Consider the following 16,377-nt stretch of genomic DNA (forward strand, 5'->3'; position numbering starts at 1 on the left):
TAGACGACTGGCTCATTCGAGTGAAAACCTTGATCTAGGGTAATTGGGCAGTCAACAGAGTGGTACAACTCCTGCAATCCCTCGGTTGGATCACCAACGACACCAAGAGCAGTCTTACTCCATCACAGTCGTTAGACTTCCTGGAAGCATGGTTTGACATGGCAATGGGCAAGGTCTTCCTGCGGCTGGATCGGGCCCAATCGCTAATGGCGCAGGTCCAGCGCTTCTCTTGCCTCTCTTTTCCCACAGCTTGGGATTATCTGCAGGTACTGGGATCCATGGCATCCACTATCGATCTAGTACCCTGGGCTTTTGCGCATATGTGACCGCTGCAGAGAGCGTTACTCTCCCGCTGGAAACCAGTGTCGCGGGAGTTCCAGGCCATCCTTCTGCTCCCACGACTTGCCAGGGCCAGTCTACTCTAGTGGCTGGACCCACTCCACTTGGCACAGGGAATGCCCTTGGACACTCCGGAATGGGTAATAGTCACCACGGATGCCAGTCTTTCTGGTTGGGGAGAAGTCTGCCAGATGAGGTCCGTGCAGGGACAGCGGATGACATCTCAAGCGGCTTGGCTGATCAATCGCTTGGAGACCAGAACACTGAAGAGATTTCTTTCCCTCATCCGCCATCGGGCGGTCAGGATTCTCTCAGACAATGTGACCACGGTGACGTACATAAATCGCCAGGGCAGCACAAGAAGTCGGCATGTCTCAGTGGAAACGGACAAGCTCATGGAGTGGGCGGAACTCCACCTTGCCCGGTTGGCGGCCTCACACATCGCAGGAGTGGACAACATTCAGGCGGACTGCCTGAGTTGTCAACGTCTCGATCCCAGGGAGTGGGAGCTCTCCGAGGAGGCGATGCAGCTACTCGTCCGGCATTGGGGGATCCCTCATCTGGACCTCATGGCGACAGCTCGCAATGTGAAGGCACCTCAAATCTTCAGCCACAGAAGAGAGCGTGGCGCAGAGGGCTTGGATGCGCTAGTTCTGCCATAGCCCCGTCACCTTCTCCTCTACATGTTCCTACCGTGGCCCCTAGTGGGCAAGGTCCTCCGAAGAATCGAGGTTCACCAGGGTCCAGTGATTCTGGTGGCACCGGAGTGGCCTCGTCATCCATGGTTCGTGGATCTGATCAACCTGATGGTGGACGGGCCCTTCCACCTAGGTCAACTGTCGCACCTCCTACACCAAGGGCCAGTATTTTTCAACAGGCAGATCGCTTCTGTCTTGCAGCTTGGCTTTTGAGAGTAGCAGGCTAAGACGCCGGGGTTATCCGAAGGCCATGGTCTCCACCCTCCTTCAGGCTCGGAAGACATCCATGTCCGTCGCTTATGTCCGTGTGTGGAAGGTTTTTGAATCGTGGTGCACTGCCCACTCAGCTCATCCATAGATGGCCTCTGTGCCTCAGATCCTCTCCTTCCTGCAAGCAGATCTGGAGAAGGGTCTAGCCTACAACTCTCTGAGGGTGTAGGTAGCTGCCCTTGGGTCCTTGATCCACTGACAGGAGGAAATTCTGCTTTCGTCTCACCTGGATGTCGTCCGGTTCCTCAAGGGTGTGAAGCATTTGAAGCCACCACGTCAAGCTCCTTGTCCCTCCTGGAGCCTCAACTTGGTACTCCGGATCCTGGGTGGACCTCCCTTCGAGCCTCTATGTGCCGCTACTCTCAAGGATCTCACTCTTAAGGCGGTTTTCCTCGTAGCCATTTGTTCTGCCCGCCGGGTCTCCGAGCTCCAGGCGCTGTCCAGCAGGGAACCTTACCTACGTCTCACCGACTCTGTGGTCACCTTGCGCACGGTGCACTCTTTCCTGCCCAAGGTGGTCTCTGCTTTTCACCTGAATCAGACAGTGGAACTTTCCTCTTTCTCCTCAGAATACCCTCGAGATCTTCGCAAGCTTGACGTCAGACGCGTCCTGATACGTTACCTGGAGGTCACCAATGAGTTTTGTCTGTTGGGCCACCTGTTTGTTCTCTGGTCCGGTTCCAAGAAGGGGTCCAAGGCCTCAAAGATGACGATTGCTCGATGGCTGAAGGAAACTATTGGGGCCGCATAAATAGGTGCGGGGAAGCAACCCCCGCTGGGCATCAGAGCCCACTCTCTCCGCTCCCAGGCGGCATCCTGGGCAGAGTCACTCCGTTTTTCCTCAAGAGATATGCAGAGCGGCCACCTGGAAGTCATTGCATACCTTTGCTAGGCACTATTGCTTGGATGTCCAGTCATCGACTTTTGGTTCTTTTGGCGACAGGGTCATTCGAGCAGGTTTATCCAGGGCCCACCCTCAGTAGGGAAGCTTTGGTACATCCCACCATCTGGACTGATCCGGGTACGTAAAGGGAAAAGGAAATTATTCCTTACCTGCTAATTTTCATTCCTGTAGTACCACGGATCAGTCCAGATGCCCTCCCTCAGACTTGCTGGGATTTCTGTTTGGGATCTATTGCTCGACTTCCTTGCTTTCGCCTCTCTGTGTCTCTATGGCTATCCTATCCACCTGTGGAGCTGTTTCACAGTTCTCTTTGGAAGTTTTCCTTTTGGCATCGATTTGTTCAAGTTTACAGTTCAAAGTTACATTAACATGGTTTGCTTGCTCCCTCCTCCTTCTATCTCTCTCTCTAAGGATTTGATAGCCTGTTTACTGAAGAGGGATAGTGGGTGTGCTAGCTTATATGGCAGCACTCTCTGAAGTTTTTGTCTGACTCTATCTGCTGGACGGGGTACATAACCCACTGTTTGGACTGATCCGTGGTTCTTCAAGAATGAAAATTAGCAGGTAAGGAATAATTTTCTTACCTACTGGACATAAGACTAGATTCCATTTTCTTTCCAATTTATATATGCAGAATAAGGGACTGTACTAGGGATGTGAATCGTGTGCCATATCGTCTTAATGATTGAAATCGTGTGGCAGGAGAAGAAAATCGTGTTTGGCACGATTATTTCGTTGAAAAATCGTTAAAAATTGTTTTTTCCGATTAGTGCGCACTAACGGGAGTTAGTGAGCACTAACTCCCAGTTAGTGCGCACTAACAGAAATTGATACAATTTGACACTTTTCAGGTCAGTTAAGGTCAGTTTAGGAATGAATATGTATTCCTATTGGCTGCCCTCTTATTTATTCATGTTACCAAGGTTCCCACTGACAGTATATGGGGGATGGGAAATGGAAACAGTTGGTAGCTTGACAAAAAAAGTAATGTGATCAGTCAATGTGACTAGAACTTGTGCCCTAACCCTGATAGCAGGGGTGTTGTGATCTTCCTGCACACAGTGCCCTAACCCTGGCACCAGGGGTGTTGTGATCTCCATGTACACACAGTGCCCTATCCCTATTAATACCAGGAGTGTTGTGATCTTCCTGCACACAGTGCCCTAACCCTGGCACGAGGGGTGTTGTGATCTTCATGCACACAGTGCCCTATCCCTATTAATGAAAAACAAAGAAATGGATGTCACAAGATAGTCCTTTTCAACGTTTAATCAAGGAGACGTAAAATTCTTATAAACATGCCCGACTCTGGCCGAGTTTCGTCACCAATGGTGGCTGCCTCAGGGGCTTGTTGGTCACAGAGCAGTATTCAGATGGTGGTCCAAATAAGATCAAATGTGTATCTATGTCAATCGCACGTTTCTCGTAGCGATTCGTCTCCTCTCATTATCTGTTATTGATTAAACGTTGAAAAGGACTATCTTGTGGCATCCATTTCTTTGTTTTTCCTATCCCTATTAATACCAGGAGTGTTGTGATCTTCCTGCACACAGTGCCCTAACCCTGATACCAGGGTTGTTGTGATCTTCCTGCACAAAGTGCCCTAACCCTGATACCAGTGGTGTTGTGATCTTCCTGCACACAGTGCCCTAACCCTGGCACCAGGGGTGTTGTGATCTTCATGTACACACAGTGCCCTATCCCTATTAATACCAGGAGTGTTGTGATCTTCCTGCACACAGTGCCCTAACCCTGGCACCAGGGGTGTTGTGATCTTCCTGCACACAGTGCCCTATCCCTATTAATACCAGGAGTGTTGTGATCTTCCTGCACACAGTGCACTAACCCTGATACCAGGGGTGTTGTGATCTTCCTGCACACAGTGCCCTATCCCTATCAATACCAGGAGTGTTGTGATCTTCCTGCACACAGTGCCCTATCCCTATTAATACCAGGAGTGTTGTGATCTCCAGACTGGCTGGGAGCAGGGATGCAGCTCTGCATGGATTACTGGGACAGGCAGCCCCAGACTGGCTGGGAGCAGGGATGCAGCTCTGCATGGATTACAGGGACAGACAGCCCCAGACTGGCTGGGAGCAGGGATACAGCTCTGCATGGATGACTGGGACAGGCAGCCCCAGACTGGATGGGAGCAGGGAAGCAGCTCTGCATGGATTACTGGGACAGGCAGCCCCAGACTGGCTGGGAGTAGGGATGCAGCTCTGCATGGATTACAGGGACAGGCAGCCCCAGACTGGCTGGGAGCAGGGATGCAGCTCTGCATGGATGACTGGGACAGGCAGCCCCAGACTGGATGGGAGCAGGGAAGCAGCTCTGCATGGATTACTGGGACAGGCAGCCCCAGACTGGCTGGGAGTAGGGATGCAGCTCTGCATGGATTACAGGGACAGGCAGCCCCAGACTGGCTGGGAGTAGGGATGCAGCTCTGCATGGATTACTGGGACAGGCAGCCCCAGACTGGCTGGGAGCAGGGATGCAGCTCTGCATGGATTACTGGGACAGGCAGCCCCAGACTGGCTGGGAGCAGGGATACAGCTCTGCATGGATGACTGGGACAGGCAGCCCCAGACTGGATGGGAGTAGGGAAGCAGCTCTGCATGGATTACTGGGACAGGCAGCCCCAGACTGGCAGGGAGTAGGGATGCAGCTCTGCATGGATTACAGGGACAGGCAGCCCCAGACTGGCTGGGAGCAGGGATGCAGCTCTGCATGGATTACTGGGACAGTCAGCCCCAGACTGGCTGGGAGCAGGGATGCAGCTCTGCATGGATTACAGGGACAGACAGCCCCAGACTGGCTGGGAGCAGGGATACAGCTCTGCATGGATGACGGGGACAGGCAGCCCCAGACTGGATGGGAGCAGGGAAGCAGCTCTGCATGGATTACTGGGACAGGCAGCCCCAGACTGGCTGGGAGCAGGGATGCAGCGCTGCATGGATTACAGGGACAGGCAGCCCCAGACTGGCTGGGAGCAGGGCTGTAGCCCTCCATGGATGACTGGGACAGGCAGCCCCAGACTGGCTGGGAGCAGGGATGCAGCTCTCCATGATCCGTGATCTGGTGGCCAGTGTGGCTACTTAAAAATACACTTACCAACTATCAATTACCACATATATTTGAACTGTGTAGTTCCAGCTAGGACCACCTTTCTAAAATGCACAGTGATTGGCAAATTCAACATGCACTAGCATTTCACATGCCTGCTAACATAATAAACAAACAAGTTCTAGTAAATGAGTGATGATCATCACGTTACTTTTTTTGTCAAGCTTCCAACTGTTTCCATTTCACATCCCCCCAACCATTACCTCAGTGGGAACCTTGGTAACATCAATAGATAAGAGCACAGCCAGCCAATAGGAATACATATTCATTCCTAACTGACCTTTACTGACCTGGGAAGTGTCAACAATTTGTATCATTTTCTGTTGGTGTTCGTGAGTTTCCAGTTCCATTTCCCATCCCCCCAACCATCACCTCAGTGTGAACCTTGGTAACATCAATAGATAAGAGGGCAGCCAGCCAATAGGAATACATATTCATTCCTAACTGACCTTCAGTGACCTGGAAAGTGTCAATTTGTATCATTTTCTGTTAGTGCGCACTAATGGGAGTTAGTGCGCACTAACACGATTTAACGATTTATAACGATAAATCGTTAGAATTTCTATTGTATTGTGTTCTATAATGATTTAAGACGATATTAACATTATCGGACGATAATTTTAATCGTTGAAAAACGATTCACATCCCTAGACTGTACTTTTGCTTGTTGAACTCTGTAGAACTGTTTTTCTATATAATTACTTCTTAACTACGTTACTTGATTTTTATTTACCTTTAGGAAAGCAAAGTTTTGTTTTGGAACAACAATGCATTCTCTGGAGACTCTTCTTGGAGTAACTGGGTATGATTCTCTTGGGTCTAGGAGAAGTGATTCCACCACACCCCGACTAGAGAATAGTGATTCAAGTTAAAACTAGCTCTTGCCTGGCGATTCACAAGTCATTTTGCTTTTTTTTCTAGACTGATTCATTCTTAATGGAGGCAGTGTCTTTAAACCAGCTGAAGAAGATAATAATAGGCCATGATGGAGTGGGATATGGGGCAGGGATGTATCTGAAGATGGTCACAGTTCAGGAATCCCAGGACTCAGATACCGAATGGATATTCCCATGCTGGAAATGGCTGGATAGTCATCTGAGAAGTGGCCAAACAGTTTTACAGTTGAAAACAATCGGTAGGTCTCAAGGTGTCAGACTTCAGGAAATGGAAAATTTTCCCTCGCTAATCAGTGCCAATCCCTATCATTATGTGATTATGAGAAAAAGCTTCAAAGCTATTTGGCAGGTAAGTAGTGATTTAGCCAGGTAAACTGGCCTGGATGAAATTTGCCCTTTTCAATCTAGCAAAAAACTATCTGTGGGCTTCCAAAGCATTTGAACTTGTAGCTGGGCTAAAAAAAAGAGATATCCCTGTGGGTGTGGTGCTCATGCATGGCATTCCAATGCAAATTAGAAAATACTCGTGATGTCAGCTGAAAACTAGAATCAATACAAAACACAAAATTCAGCTGAAATGGAACTCTGGTGAAGTAGCGTTGAGCAACCTTCATAAATAGCCTCAGTATATTTGTGGCTTATTGGTTGAAGCCTGTAACATTCCGGGCAAGTATAATCATAGGTTGCAACACGCTTTAGTAGCACCAGTAGGTGCTGAAACTGTGACACTGACACTGTGCAATTTTAAGAACACTAGTGTGTGTGCACTTATCTTTGTTCGAATACAGGAGAAGGGCAAGAAAGTCCTGAATCGTGGCCTCCGACACCGTGGTGTTTCGGAGTCTGTTACTCCTTCATCAGGGACCTTCAGGAAGAGATGAGCCTTCAAATATTTCTGCGTGTAAAGATAAAATAATCAGAGTTCTTATATGCTTTACTGCTAAAGATGCAAGGGCTCGGTTTGGAAATTGAAACTTACTCCGCTGTGTCCCGGTCAGTATGCAAATTCTGAGACGGCGATTATCTGTGCGCTGGAATGAGTGAATATCTTTTAAGAATAAAGCTGAAAAATGCTATAGTTTCTCAATAGTGGTTAAAAGTTAACCTGACTTACGTGCACTATACCGTTGTCACCTGCCAACATGCCGTTCAGATACTGACAGCTTGCGCGCCCGAGAGACGCTGACTTTAAGGGGGACCCGTCGAATCGTGATTTGACAGGAAATGACGTACGAGCTTACAAATATGGTCATATCCATATAAGGCGAATGACGTAGCAAGGGAAACCCTAGGTGGGTAACTCCAAATAAGGACAGTGACGTCACAAAGACAGCCATCTTGAAAAAAATTTTTTGATAATGAACGGGGAGAGTGGTACAAGCATATTATGATACAACTATGCGGGCGACAGCATTCAAACCACTTTTTTTAGAATTGGCATGGTGACACCGGAAGGCTAACTACTGTGAAATTCGAAACTGTTAGATCATAGAAAACCATTCCACTTTCTCATTAAGTCCATATGGCTCCACACTGTGTAGTTTGAAAATCCATTCATTTTCTTTGTAATTCAGTAAGCTCGAACGATCTCCACCTCGCCAATTTGGAGGGATATGTTCAAGTATCACCCATTTAAAATCTGAGAACGTGTGTGTGTGTGTGTGATACAATGTTGAACAACAGGTGCTTTTATATCCTTGTTATTAATCCTGCTCCGGTGTTCTGTGAGACGAATGCGTATCTTACGTTTAGTGCGCCCCACATATATTTTCTTGCAGGGGCATTGCAAGGCATAAACCACACATTCCGTATTGCAGGTGACTTCTTGTTTGATCCAAACTGTGAATCCTGTCTGTGGATCTTGCCAATGGGTGCCCACATGTGCCTGGGGGCAAAAGGAGCAACTCCCACATTGGTTTTGACCACTCTGTAAAGGACGAGATACTATATTGGAAACCGCTTTAACTACTCTCTGTTTGATATTGGTTCCACGAGAATACGAGAACATAGGAGGATCTCGAAAAATGGTATGGGGACTTAGAATGTGCCAATTGTTTAAGATGGCTGTTTTAATGTGAGTGGTGAGATTGGTGTATGGAAGTACACAAATTAAATTTGGTGTTTCTTTCTTTTGCTTGTATTGTAAGAGTTGCTCTCTATCTGAGAAGGTGGCTCTCTTGTATGCTCTTCTGATCACACGTGTGGGATAGCCTCTCTGTTGAAATCTGTCACTCAATGTTGCTGCCTGTTTGTGAAATTCTTGGACATCTGAACATAGTCTTCTGATGCGAAAAAATTGTCCGACCGGGAGTCCTTCTTTGAAGGATCTTGGATGGTGACTCTCAAAGCGTAAATAATTGTTTCTGTCGGTGGTTTTTCTGAAAATGGTCGTGTGGATCCCGGTTTGAGTGTTCTGTATCTGAATGTCTAGAAAAGACAGTTGAGTAGCGTTGTATGTAAGACTGAATCTAAGATTAGGATTAACCTGGTTGAGCCATTGATGAAATTGTAGAAGAGAGTCTTCTGTGTCGGTCCATATGAAAAAGATGTCATCAATGTAACGAGACCACAGTATCACATGTTGAAAAAAAAGCGGATGTGTATACATGTTCTTCCTCAAACTGCGTGACGTATAAATTGGCTACGTCTGGCGCTACGGGTGAACCCATTGCCACTCCGTGTATTTGGAGATAATACATTCCTTCAAATGAAAAGAAGTTGTTAAATAAAATGAATTCTGTTAAAGTGATTAGAAATTCTGTTGGTATGCGTTGTGGTCTGATTCTATTATTGAGAACTTTTTGAACCAATTGTAGGGCATCTGTTTGAGGAACATTGGTATACAAGGCCTCAACATCTAGGGTGACTAATAGGTAATCCATGGGCATGTTGCCAATCGTTGTCAATTTATTCAGCATGTCTGACGTGTCTTGAATGTACGAGGCGGCTGCCTTGACCGCTGTACGAAGAAACAGATCTACGAATTTCGCTAAGGGTTCTAAAAGGGACCCATTTGCTGACACTATGGGTCTGCAGGGAGGATTTGATAACGTCTTGTGGATCTTTGGGACCCCATAGATGACTGGAACTCGTGGAGATGCAACTTGCAAAAAGTTATATTCTTTACTGGTAAGAAAGCCTTGTGTATGAGCCTCCAGTAAAGCATCTTGAATGTCCTTATGCAAGTTGGCAGTTGGGTCCTTATCTAATTGTTGATAATATTTGTGATCCCCCAGTTGGCGTAGTATCTCTGTGTGATAGTTGGCACGGTTCATGATAACTGTTGCCCCGCCCTTGTCTGCGGGTTTAATTATGATTTCAGTGTTGCTGGCTAGATTTCTCAACGCCTCATTTTCTTGTTTGGATAAATTATAAAAAGTGTGTTGTGGTGTGGATTCAATGTGAGAAATGTCTTGTAAGACCAACACTTGAAATGCTTTAATGAGTTCATCTACAGGGCCGGGAGGAACCCAACGTGATTTGGTCCTGATGATGGATATATCTTGTGATGTTGCAGGAGTCTTGGAGAAAAATTGCTTGATCAAAAGAGATCTGAAAAATTTATGTAAAAATACTCGACATGCGAATGGATCATGTTTGTTGGTGGGCACAAATGAAAGGCCTCTGTTAAGAACGTGTTCTTCAAACTGCGTCAAATGATGTGTAGATAAATTAATTATCGACGACTGGTTGCTGTTTGAGACCGAGTGAACGGCTTGTGCCATGATGAGTCTTCGTCGGGACCATGTTGTTGATTGGTTTTCCTTCCGTATGACCGAGGTGGACGAGATTGATAGCGGCGTTTGTCTAAAAAAGGTGCCGGTCGCTGTGGTCGTGGTTCTTGATGGTCATCTGATCCATTGGACGATTCATCCGATGCTGCAAATGCTACCTTTTTAGGCAGTATGGAATCATCTTCCTTTTTGTTAAGCCACGTGTAAATACTGGCTTGAGCGTAATCTGCTTTATGTTTTTTGAATTTAGCTATTTTATTGCGTCTAATATCCGTCTTGAATTTTTCTATAGTTTGTTGCAATTCTTCCATCGCTGGTTGAGCTGTCTCAATGGGGGTGTGGGCTTTAAGTTCATCTTCTACTACCACGATTTCAGCCTGAATCTCCTCAGTAACAGCTTTGGTATATTCTATTATGAGAAGCATGAGATCGAGGGAGCACTTGTTCAGGATGGCTGCCCATTTTGATAAGAAATCTGGTCTGTCGGTGAACATTAGAGGTGCCTTGTTGATGCGAAGACCTCGTGGGATGATTTGTTGTTTTATATACTCAACCATGGTAATACCATGTAGCTCAGCTCTGGTATTTCTCTTGTGTATCACACACACACACGTTCTCAGATTTTAAATGGGTGATACTTGAACATATCCCTCCAAATTGGCGAGGTGGAGATCGTTCGAGCTTACTGAATTACAAAGAAAATGAATGGATTTTCAAACTACACAGTGTGGAGCCATATGGACTTAATGAGAAAGTGGAATGGTTTTCTATGATCTAACAGTTTCGAATTTCACAGTAGTTAGCCTTCCGGTGTCACCATGCCAATTCTAAAAAAAGTGGTTTGAATGCTGTCGCCCGCATAGTTGTATCATAATATGCTTGTACCACTCTCCCCGTTCATTATCAAAAATTTTTTTTCAAGATGGCTGTCTTTGTGACGTCACTGACCTTATTTGGAGTTACCCACCTAGGGTTTCCCTTGCTACGTCATTCGCCTTATATGGATATGACCATATTTGTAAGCTCGTACGTCATTTCCTGTCAAATCACGATTCGACGGGTCCCCCTTAAAGTCAGCGTCTCTCGGGCGCGCAAGCTGTCAGTATCTGAACGGCATGTTGGCAGGTGACAACGGTATAGTGCACGTAAGTCAGGTTAACTTTTAACCACTATTGAGAAACTATAGCATTTTTCAGCTTTATTCTTAAAAGATATTCACTCATTCCAGCGCACAGATAATCGCCGTCTCAGAATTTGCATACTGACCGGGACACAGCGGAGTAAGTTTCAATTTCCAAACCGAGCCCTTGCATCTTTAGCAGTAAAGCATATAAGAACTCTGATTATTTTATCTTTACACGCAGAAATATTTGAAGGCTCATCTCTTCCTGAAGGTCCCTGATGAAGGAGTAACAGACTCCGAAACACCACGGTGTCGGAGGCCACGCTTCAGGACTTTCTTGCCCTTCTCCTGCGTTCGAACAAAGATAAGTGCACACACACTAGTGTTCTTAAAATTGCACAGTGTCAGTGTCACAGTTTCAGCACCTACTGGTGCTACTAAAGCGTGTTGCAACCTATGATTATGCTTGCCCGGAATGTTACAGGCTTCAACCAATAAGCCACAAATATACTGAGGCTATTTATGAAGGTTGCTCAACGCTACTTCACCAGAGTTCCGTTTCAGCTGAATTTTGTGTTTTGTATGGCATTCCAATGCTACACAGGTTCATTTTACCACTGCTTGACCTCCTCAGAAAGAGCAAGTAAAAAGTACAAGGGTGTCTTTAGCACATGTATGTTATGTCTGCTGTTTTCACAATCAGCGATAAGGTACACTTTAAGGAACACAAGTGCTTTGCAACTATATGGGCTACTGAAAATTGTTCCCTATATTTTAAGATAAGTCTTCTGAAGCTTATTGTTGTGGTGGTGGCTTTTATATCAGTTTATCTCTTGCTTAGTAATACTACACAAGGAAAAATGGAGCTCAAAATATATTCAAACAACAAACAATTTTCAGTGGTATCAGCTATCAGAGTGTACAAGAGGAGATTGAGAGAGAACACTAATTTAATCATGGTGGATAGGCTTGCTCAGCTAGGCTGAGGTGATTACAGAAAAATATAGAAAAAGTTTAAATATACCAATTCACTAACAGGCTATATATACCTTTCTCTAGGTTAGGAGAATTTATTTACCTTTACTTTTCACCATCTTTGGAACTCCCATGATTCACCAACACACTCACAGGCCGATACAGTACAGTGCACTCCGACAGAGCGCACTGTTAGCCGGCATTTGGACGCGCGTTTTCGACATGCTAGCTTTACCCCTTACTGCTTTTCTGTGCACCCTCTGACTTAATATCATGGCGATATTAAGTCGGAGGTCCCAAAACTTACAAAAAGTTAAAAAAAAAATTTGAAATAGACCCGCGGCTCGTGGGTTGAAAACTGGACGCTCAATTTTGCCGGCGTCCGGTTTCTGAGCCCGTGGCTATCAGCAGGCTCGAGAACCGACGCCAGCAAAATTGAGCATTGGCTGTCAAACTCGCTGACAGCCGCCGCTCCTGTCCACAAAGAGGCGCTAGGGACGCGCTAGTGTCCCTAGCGCCTCTTTTTGCCACTGGCCCTAATTTAAATAAATTAATTTAGTGAATTGTGCGCACAGGAGAGCGGCCATTCGCCCACTATCCCGCAACTTTTACTGTATCGGCCCATCAGTAAATACAACTTTCAATCACTTACTCCACTAATTTACACAGTCTTAATACCCTAGATACGCCACCTAATCACTTCAGTGCTCACTTTCTGGTCACTATGGTAGTTCTTTTCTGTACAGGAAACATTTTTCATTTCAAAGTCCCTTTCTCTACAGCTCCCTTCCAAGCAATAGCCAAGCACATTTCCCAATGTCCCTGACTCTCACTTCTGAGGTTCTACAAATCTACAACAGAACCACACTCTTATGAGACCTCCCAACTATCATCCACCTCTTTGGCTATTTGACCCAGTCTCTTTTGTCTGCCTGAGAAGAAACAGATCTGGATTCATGTAATACAGTGCGATCAGCCTAACGCACAACTTAAGACGTGGTTGGATGTGTTAGAATAACTCCTGAAGCAATAATGGAATTACTGCGTCCAAAACAAGTATCCAAACCTGCGTGTAGCTAATAGGGCTCATCACATGTAAATGACATGTTGATGAGGCTATTAGTTAGTATCCACATTGTAAAAAATCACCACGTGCCTGATACGCACATTTTAACCCTCAAAAATTAACACCAGTCCCGGGGCTGGCATTGTCTTGAAGTGACCCAAGCCATCAACAAAAAAGCAGAAAATACTGCCTTTCTGTGCTTCCTCTGACTTAATATCATCTCAATACTAAGTCTGAGGAACCACAGAAAGCACCACCATGAAAAAAAAATGTCTTGATGGTAGTCAGGTTAGGAAAACGACTCTCAATTTACCAGCATTCATTTTCCTAACCCATGGCTATGTGCTGGTTCAGTAAATGGATGCTTGTTAATTGAGTGTCCGTTTTTCCTAGCCTGTGTCTGTGCGCACAGCCACATTTCCTGGGCGCCCAATGCCAAGGATGCACTAGGGATGCACAATTTCTCCTAGTGCATCCTTTTTAATGCGGCTGTTTGTTTGCATATCACATCATGCACCCAGGAGAGGTGGGTGGGTGCCCATTAGGAAAATGGGCACCCAGTTTGGATGCCCGTTTTTAGTGTGCTCATATTGCATCAGCCTGTTTACACCTTGGGCCATTTTCCTTGAGGGGGAAAGCCCTGGCAGGGACCTCTCAATTGAGAGGCTCCTCCAGCAAAACCTACTTCCTGGGTGGATTCTCTCCAGCCACTAATCCATCTTGCCACCTCCCAAAAAATTAATCTTCAACTACCTCTTTTGTACTGGGTGAAACACTCCCTCTATAGGACCTTGCTCCCCATACCTCTTTAAAGGGGAGCATTCTTGCATAGACTATTTTCCACTCTTTCACTAAATGATGCATTGACACAGTGCCAATGCATCATATAAATTTACCAGAATGAAGACTATATAGTAGTCATCCATAATGCTATGTTCTCCCTATGAAATTAGCAGGAACAGACACTGGCTATTCTACAGTATTTTCACAGTCTAGAGCAGTCTCCCTCACCCAGAATTCTTTCCAGGGTTTTCCTAACTGACAAGAAGGGCTTCTTGTTGGAAGAGCCATCACATACAGTCCCACAAACCCGTGAGGGAGTATGACGACAAGAACAGACTTGGGAAAGTGCTACAACAAAAATCATTTGTCCTTCCAGAAAAACCTTGTAAACATCTACAATTTTAAATAAGACATCAGATTTAAATTGTTTTCTGTAGAAGACAATACAAGGCATTGCTTTATTGTTCCAAATAAACTGTTACCATAGACACCACACACAAGCCATCATAGTCTATTTTTAAAATGTCAAATGCACAGTTTTAGCAGAGAATGATTCTCTCTTACATAACGTTCTTTCCTTCTGTTGTAATTTCATGTATCTTATTCTCTCTCTGATTCTATGCTGTCTTTTTGAAGGTAAACGACCGGCTTTTTGCCCCACCCCATCTCCCAGGAGCATGGAGTCTGCTGCTTTTTGGATAGTGGACGTCGCTGGATCTGAACTGAGGAGCTCAAGCAGCCCAGTGCACCTTTCTCTTGTCTTCTACGGAGGCCAGACTCACAAAGCACTGCCACTTCAAATGACAGAAGATACAGCACAGATCAAAGTATTTCACTTCCCATCTCTCATGCTTTTACCAACAGGCGCTTCGTTCCCATAACAGTGGATTTGTGACTATAACCACATTTTAGGCTGTCATTTAATTGGTATTATGACTGAGGCAGCTCCTATTTAGTGCCTCGGCTTGTATGTGCAGGACCCGATATAATAATTTAAATTGTGTGTGGGTGCCACTGGTTTCTTATCAATGGCTCTTGGCAGCTCTGCTCCACTCACTGAGACACTTTTAAAAAACTATTTTCAGAAAATAAATTATCAAGGGTATCTGAGCCCCATCTAACACTACGGAGTGTGAAAAAATCCTCAAAACATTTATGTACCAACAGTGCATTATTGCTGTAAAAAGAAAAAGATTGGAATTTTATTTTGTCCTTCCTCTCTGATAGAAGTTACATATTGAGAGGTCAGTTTTCAAAGGGTGCAAGTGCCTTAAGGGGGTCATTTTCAAAAGCGATCGCATGCGATCACTAAATGGGGGTGGAGTCGGGACAGAGTCGGCCCCGGAAGAGGAGGAGTCAGGGCGACACTGGGGCTGACGCTGCGGACACATCGCTGGTGGCGAAAGGAAAGGACCCTTATCGCCGCCAGTTTCTCACCGAATAACTACACCTTTTATGGGGTAGTTATTCGGTGCGAAAGCCGGCAGCCAGCGCACCGCAGTGGTGCGATGGCTGCCGGCTTTCGCAGGCCTGCCCCCGGCTTCACTCCCCCCCCCCCCCCCCCCGTTACCGCCGGATTCTCTCAGGTCTGCGACCTTAGAGAATCCAGGGCTTAGACTCTTAACTTGACAATTTTCTAGTACTGAATGGCAAAATTTAGGACCCTAAAAACTGGGTAGCTACTGGAGCAGAGCTGGGTGCTTTGCAATGATTTTCAGATCTAGGTACTTAGGGTCCTAAATCTGAACAAATGAATAGCAGCCCTAAATTTAGCTCACTGAGTTTTAGGGAAATAAATTTAGGTGAATTTTAAGCTGAAAACTTAGGTTCCTGAATTCAGCTGAAAATAGGCACCTAAATTAGGGGGTCATTTATCAAGCCACAATATTTTACCATGGGAGGGGGTGAAATATCATGGGAGGGAGCAGTTCGCACAATAATTGGCCCTTCCCCGGTAAAATATTGTGGCCCTTTCTCCATGATATTCTGCATGTGTGACTGAGATGAGAGATTCTGCTAGCATATAGGAATTTATAACAGCTTGGCTTGTTCTGTTTCCTAATCCTAGGTGTCTTGGTGTTTTAGGGCCTGGTGTAATATTTGCAGTGTTGCCTTTTCATGGGTAGGGTTGTTACAGTTTTAAGTGCAGGCAGTTAGCGCTGTTTTGGTGCGGGAGGTTTATTATATTTGTATTGTAATTTATTCATGACTTTCTGAAGTCCTTACCTAGCATGCATTACAGGAGCCCCAATGCCATATGGGTTCCAAGAGTCTGGTGGGCACCAACGAAGTGCATGCAAATACTTGTTGTGATATTTTTTTTTTTTACCTCAGAAGAATGTATTTTGAATATTCCTTTTCATGTAAAATCTATTACAAATGCATCATTTTTAATTGTGTACGTGGCGAGAGCAGGAGGTGGGAGTGCAAGGGTACAAGATTTGCCGAGGGCGCCTAATACTC

The 16,377-nt window shown here is 45.6% G+C and overlaps 1 protein-coding gene across 1 annotated transcript in view; it reads left to right on the forward strand.

Annotated features, from left to right (window-relative positions):
• LOC115083385 (lipoxygenase homology domain-containing protein 1-like) overlaps positions 1-16,377 on the forward strand; it is a 456,290-nt gene that overhangs the window by 85,968 nt on the left and 353,945 nt on the right. Inside the window, exons 4-5 of the mRNA XM_029587186.1 lie at positions 6,259-6,472; positions 14,551-14,741. Of these exons, the coding sequence (XP_029443046.1) occupies positions 6,259-6,472; positions 14,551-14,741 (405 nt within the window). The remainder of the gene's footprint in view (positions 1-6,258; positions 6,473-14,550; positions 14,742-16,377) is intronic.

Source organism: Rhinatrema bivittatum, chromosome 2 (assembly GCF_901001135.1).
Source record: "Rhinatrema bivittatum chromosome 2, aRhiBiv1.1, whole genome shotgun sequence".
NCBI lineage: Eukaryota > Metazoa > Chordata > Amphibia > Gymnophiona > Rhinatrematidae > Rhinatrema > Rhinatrema bivittatum.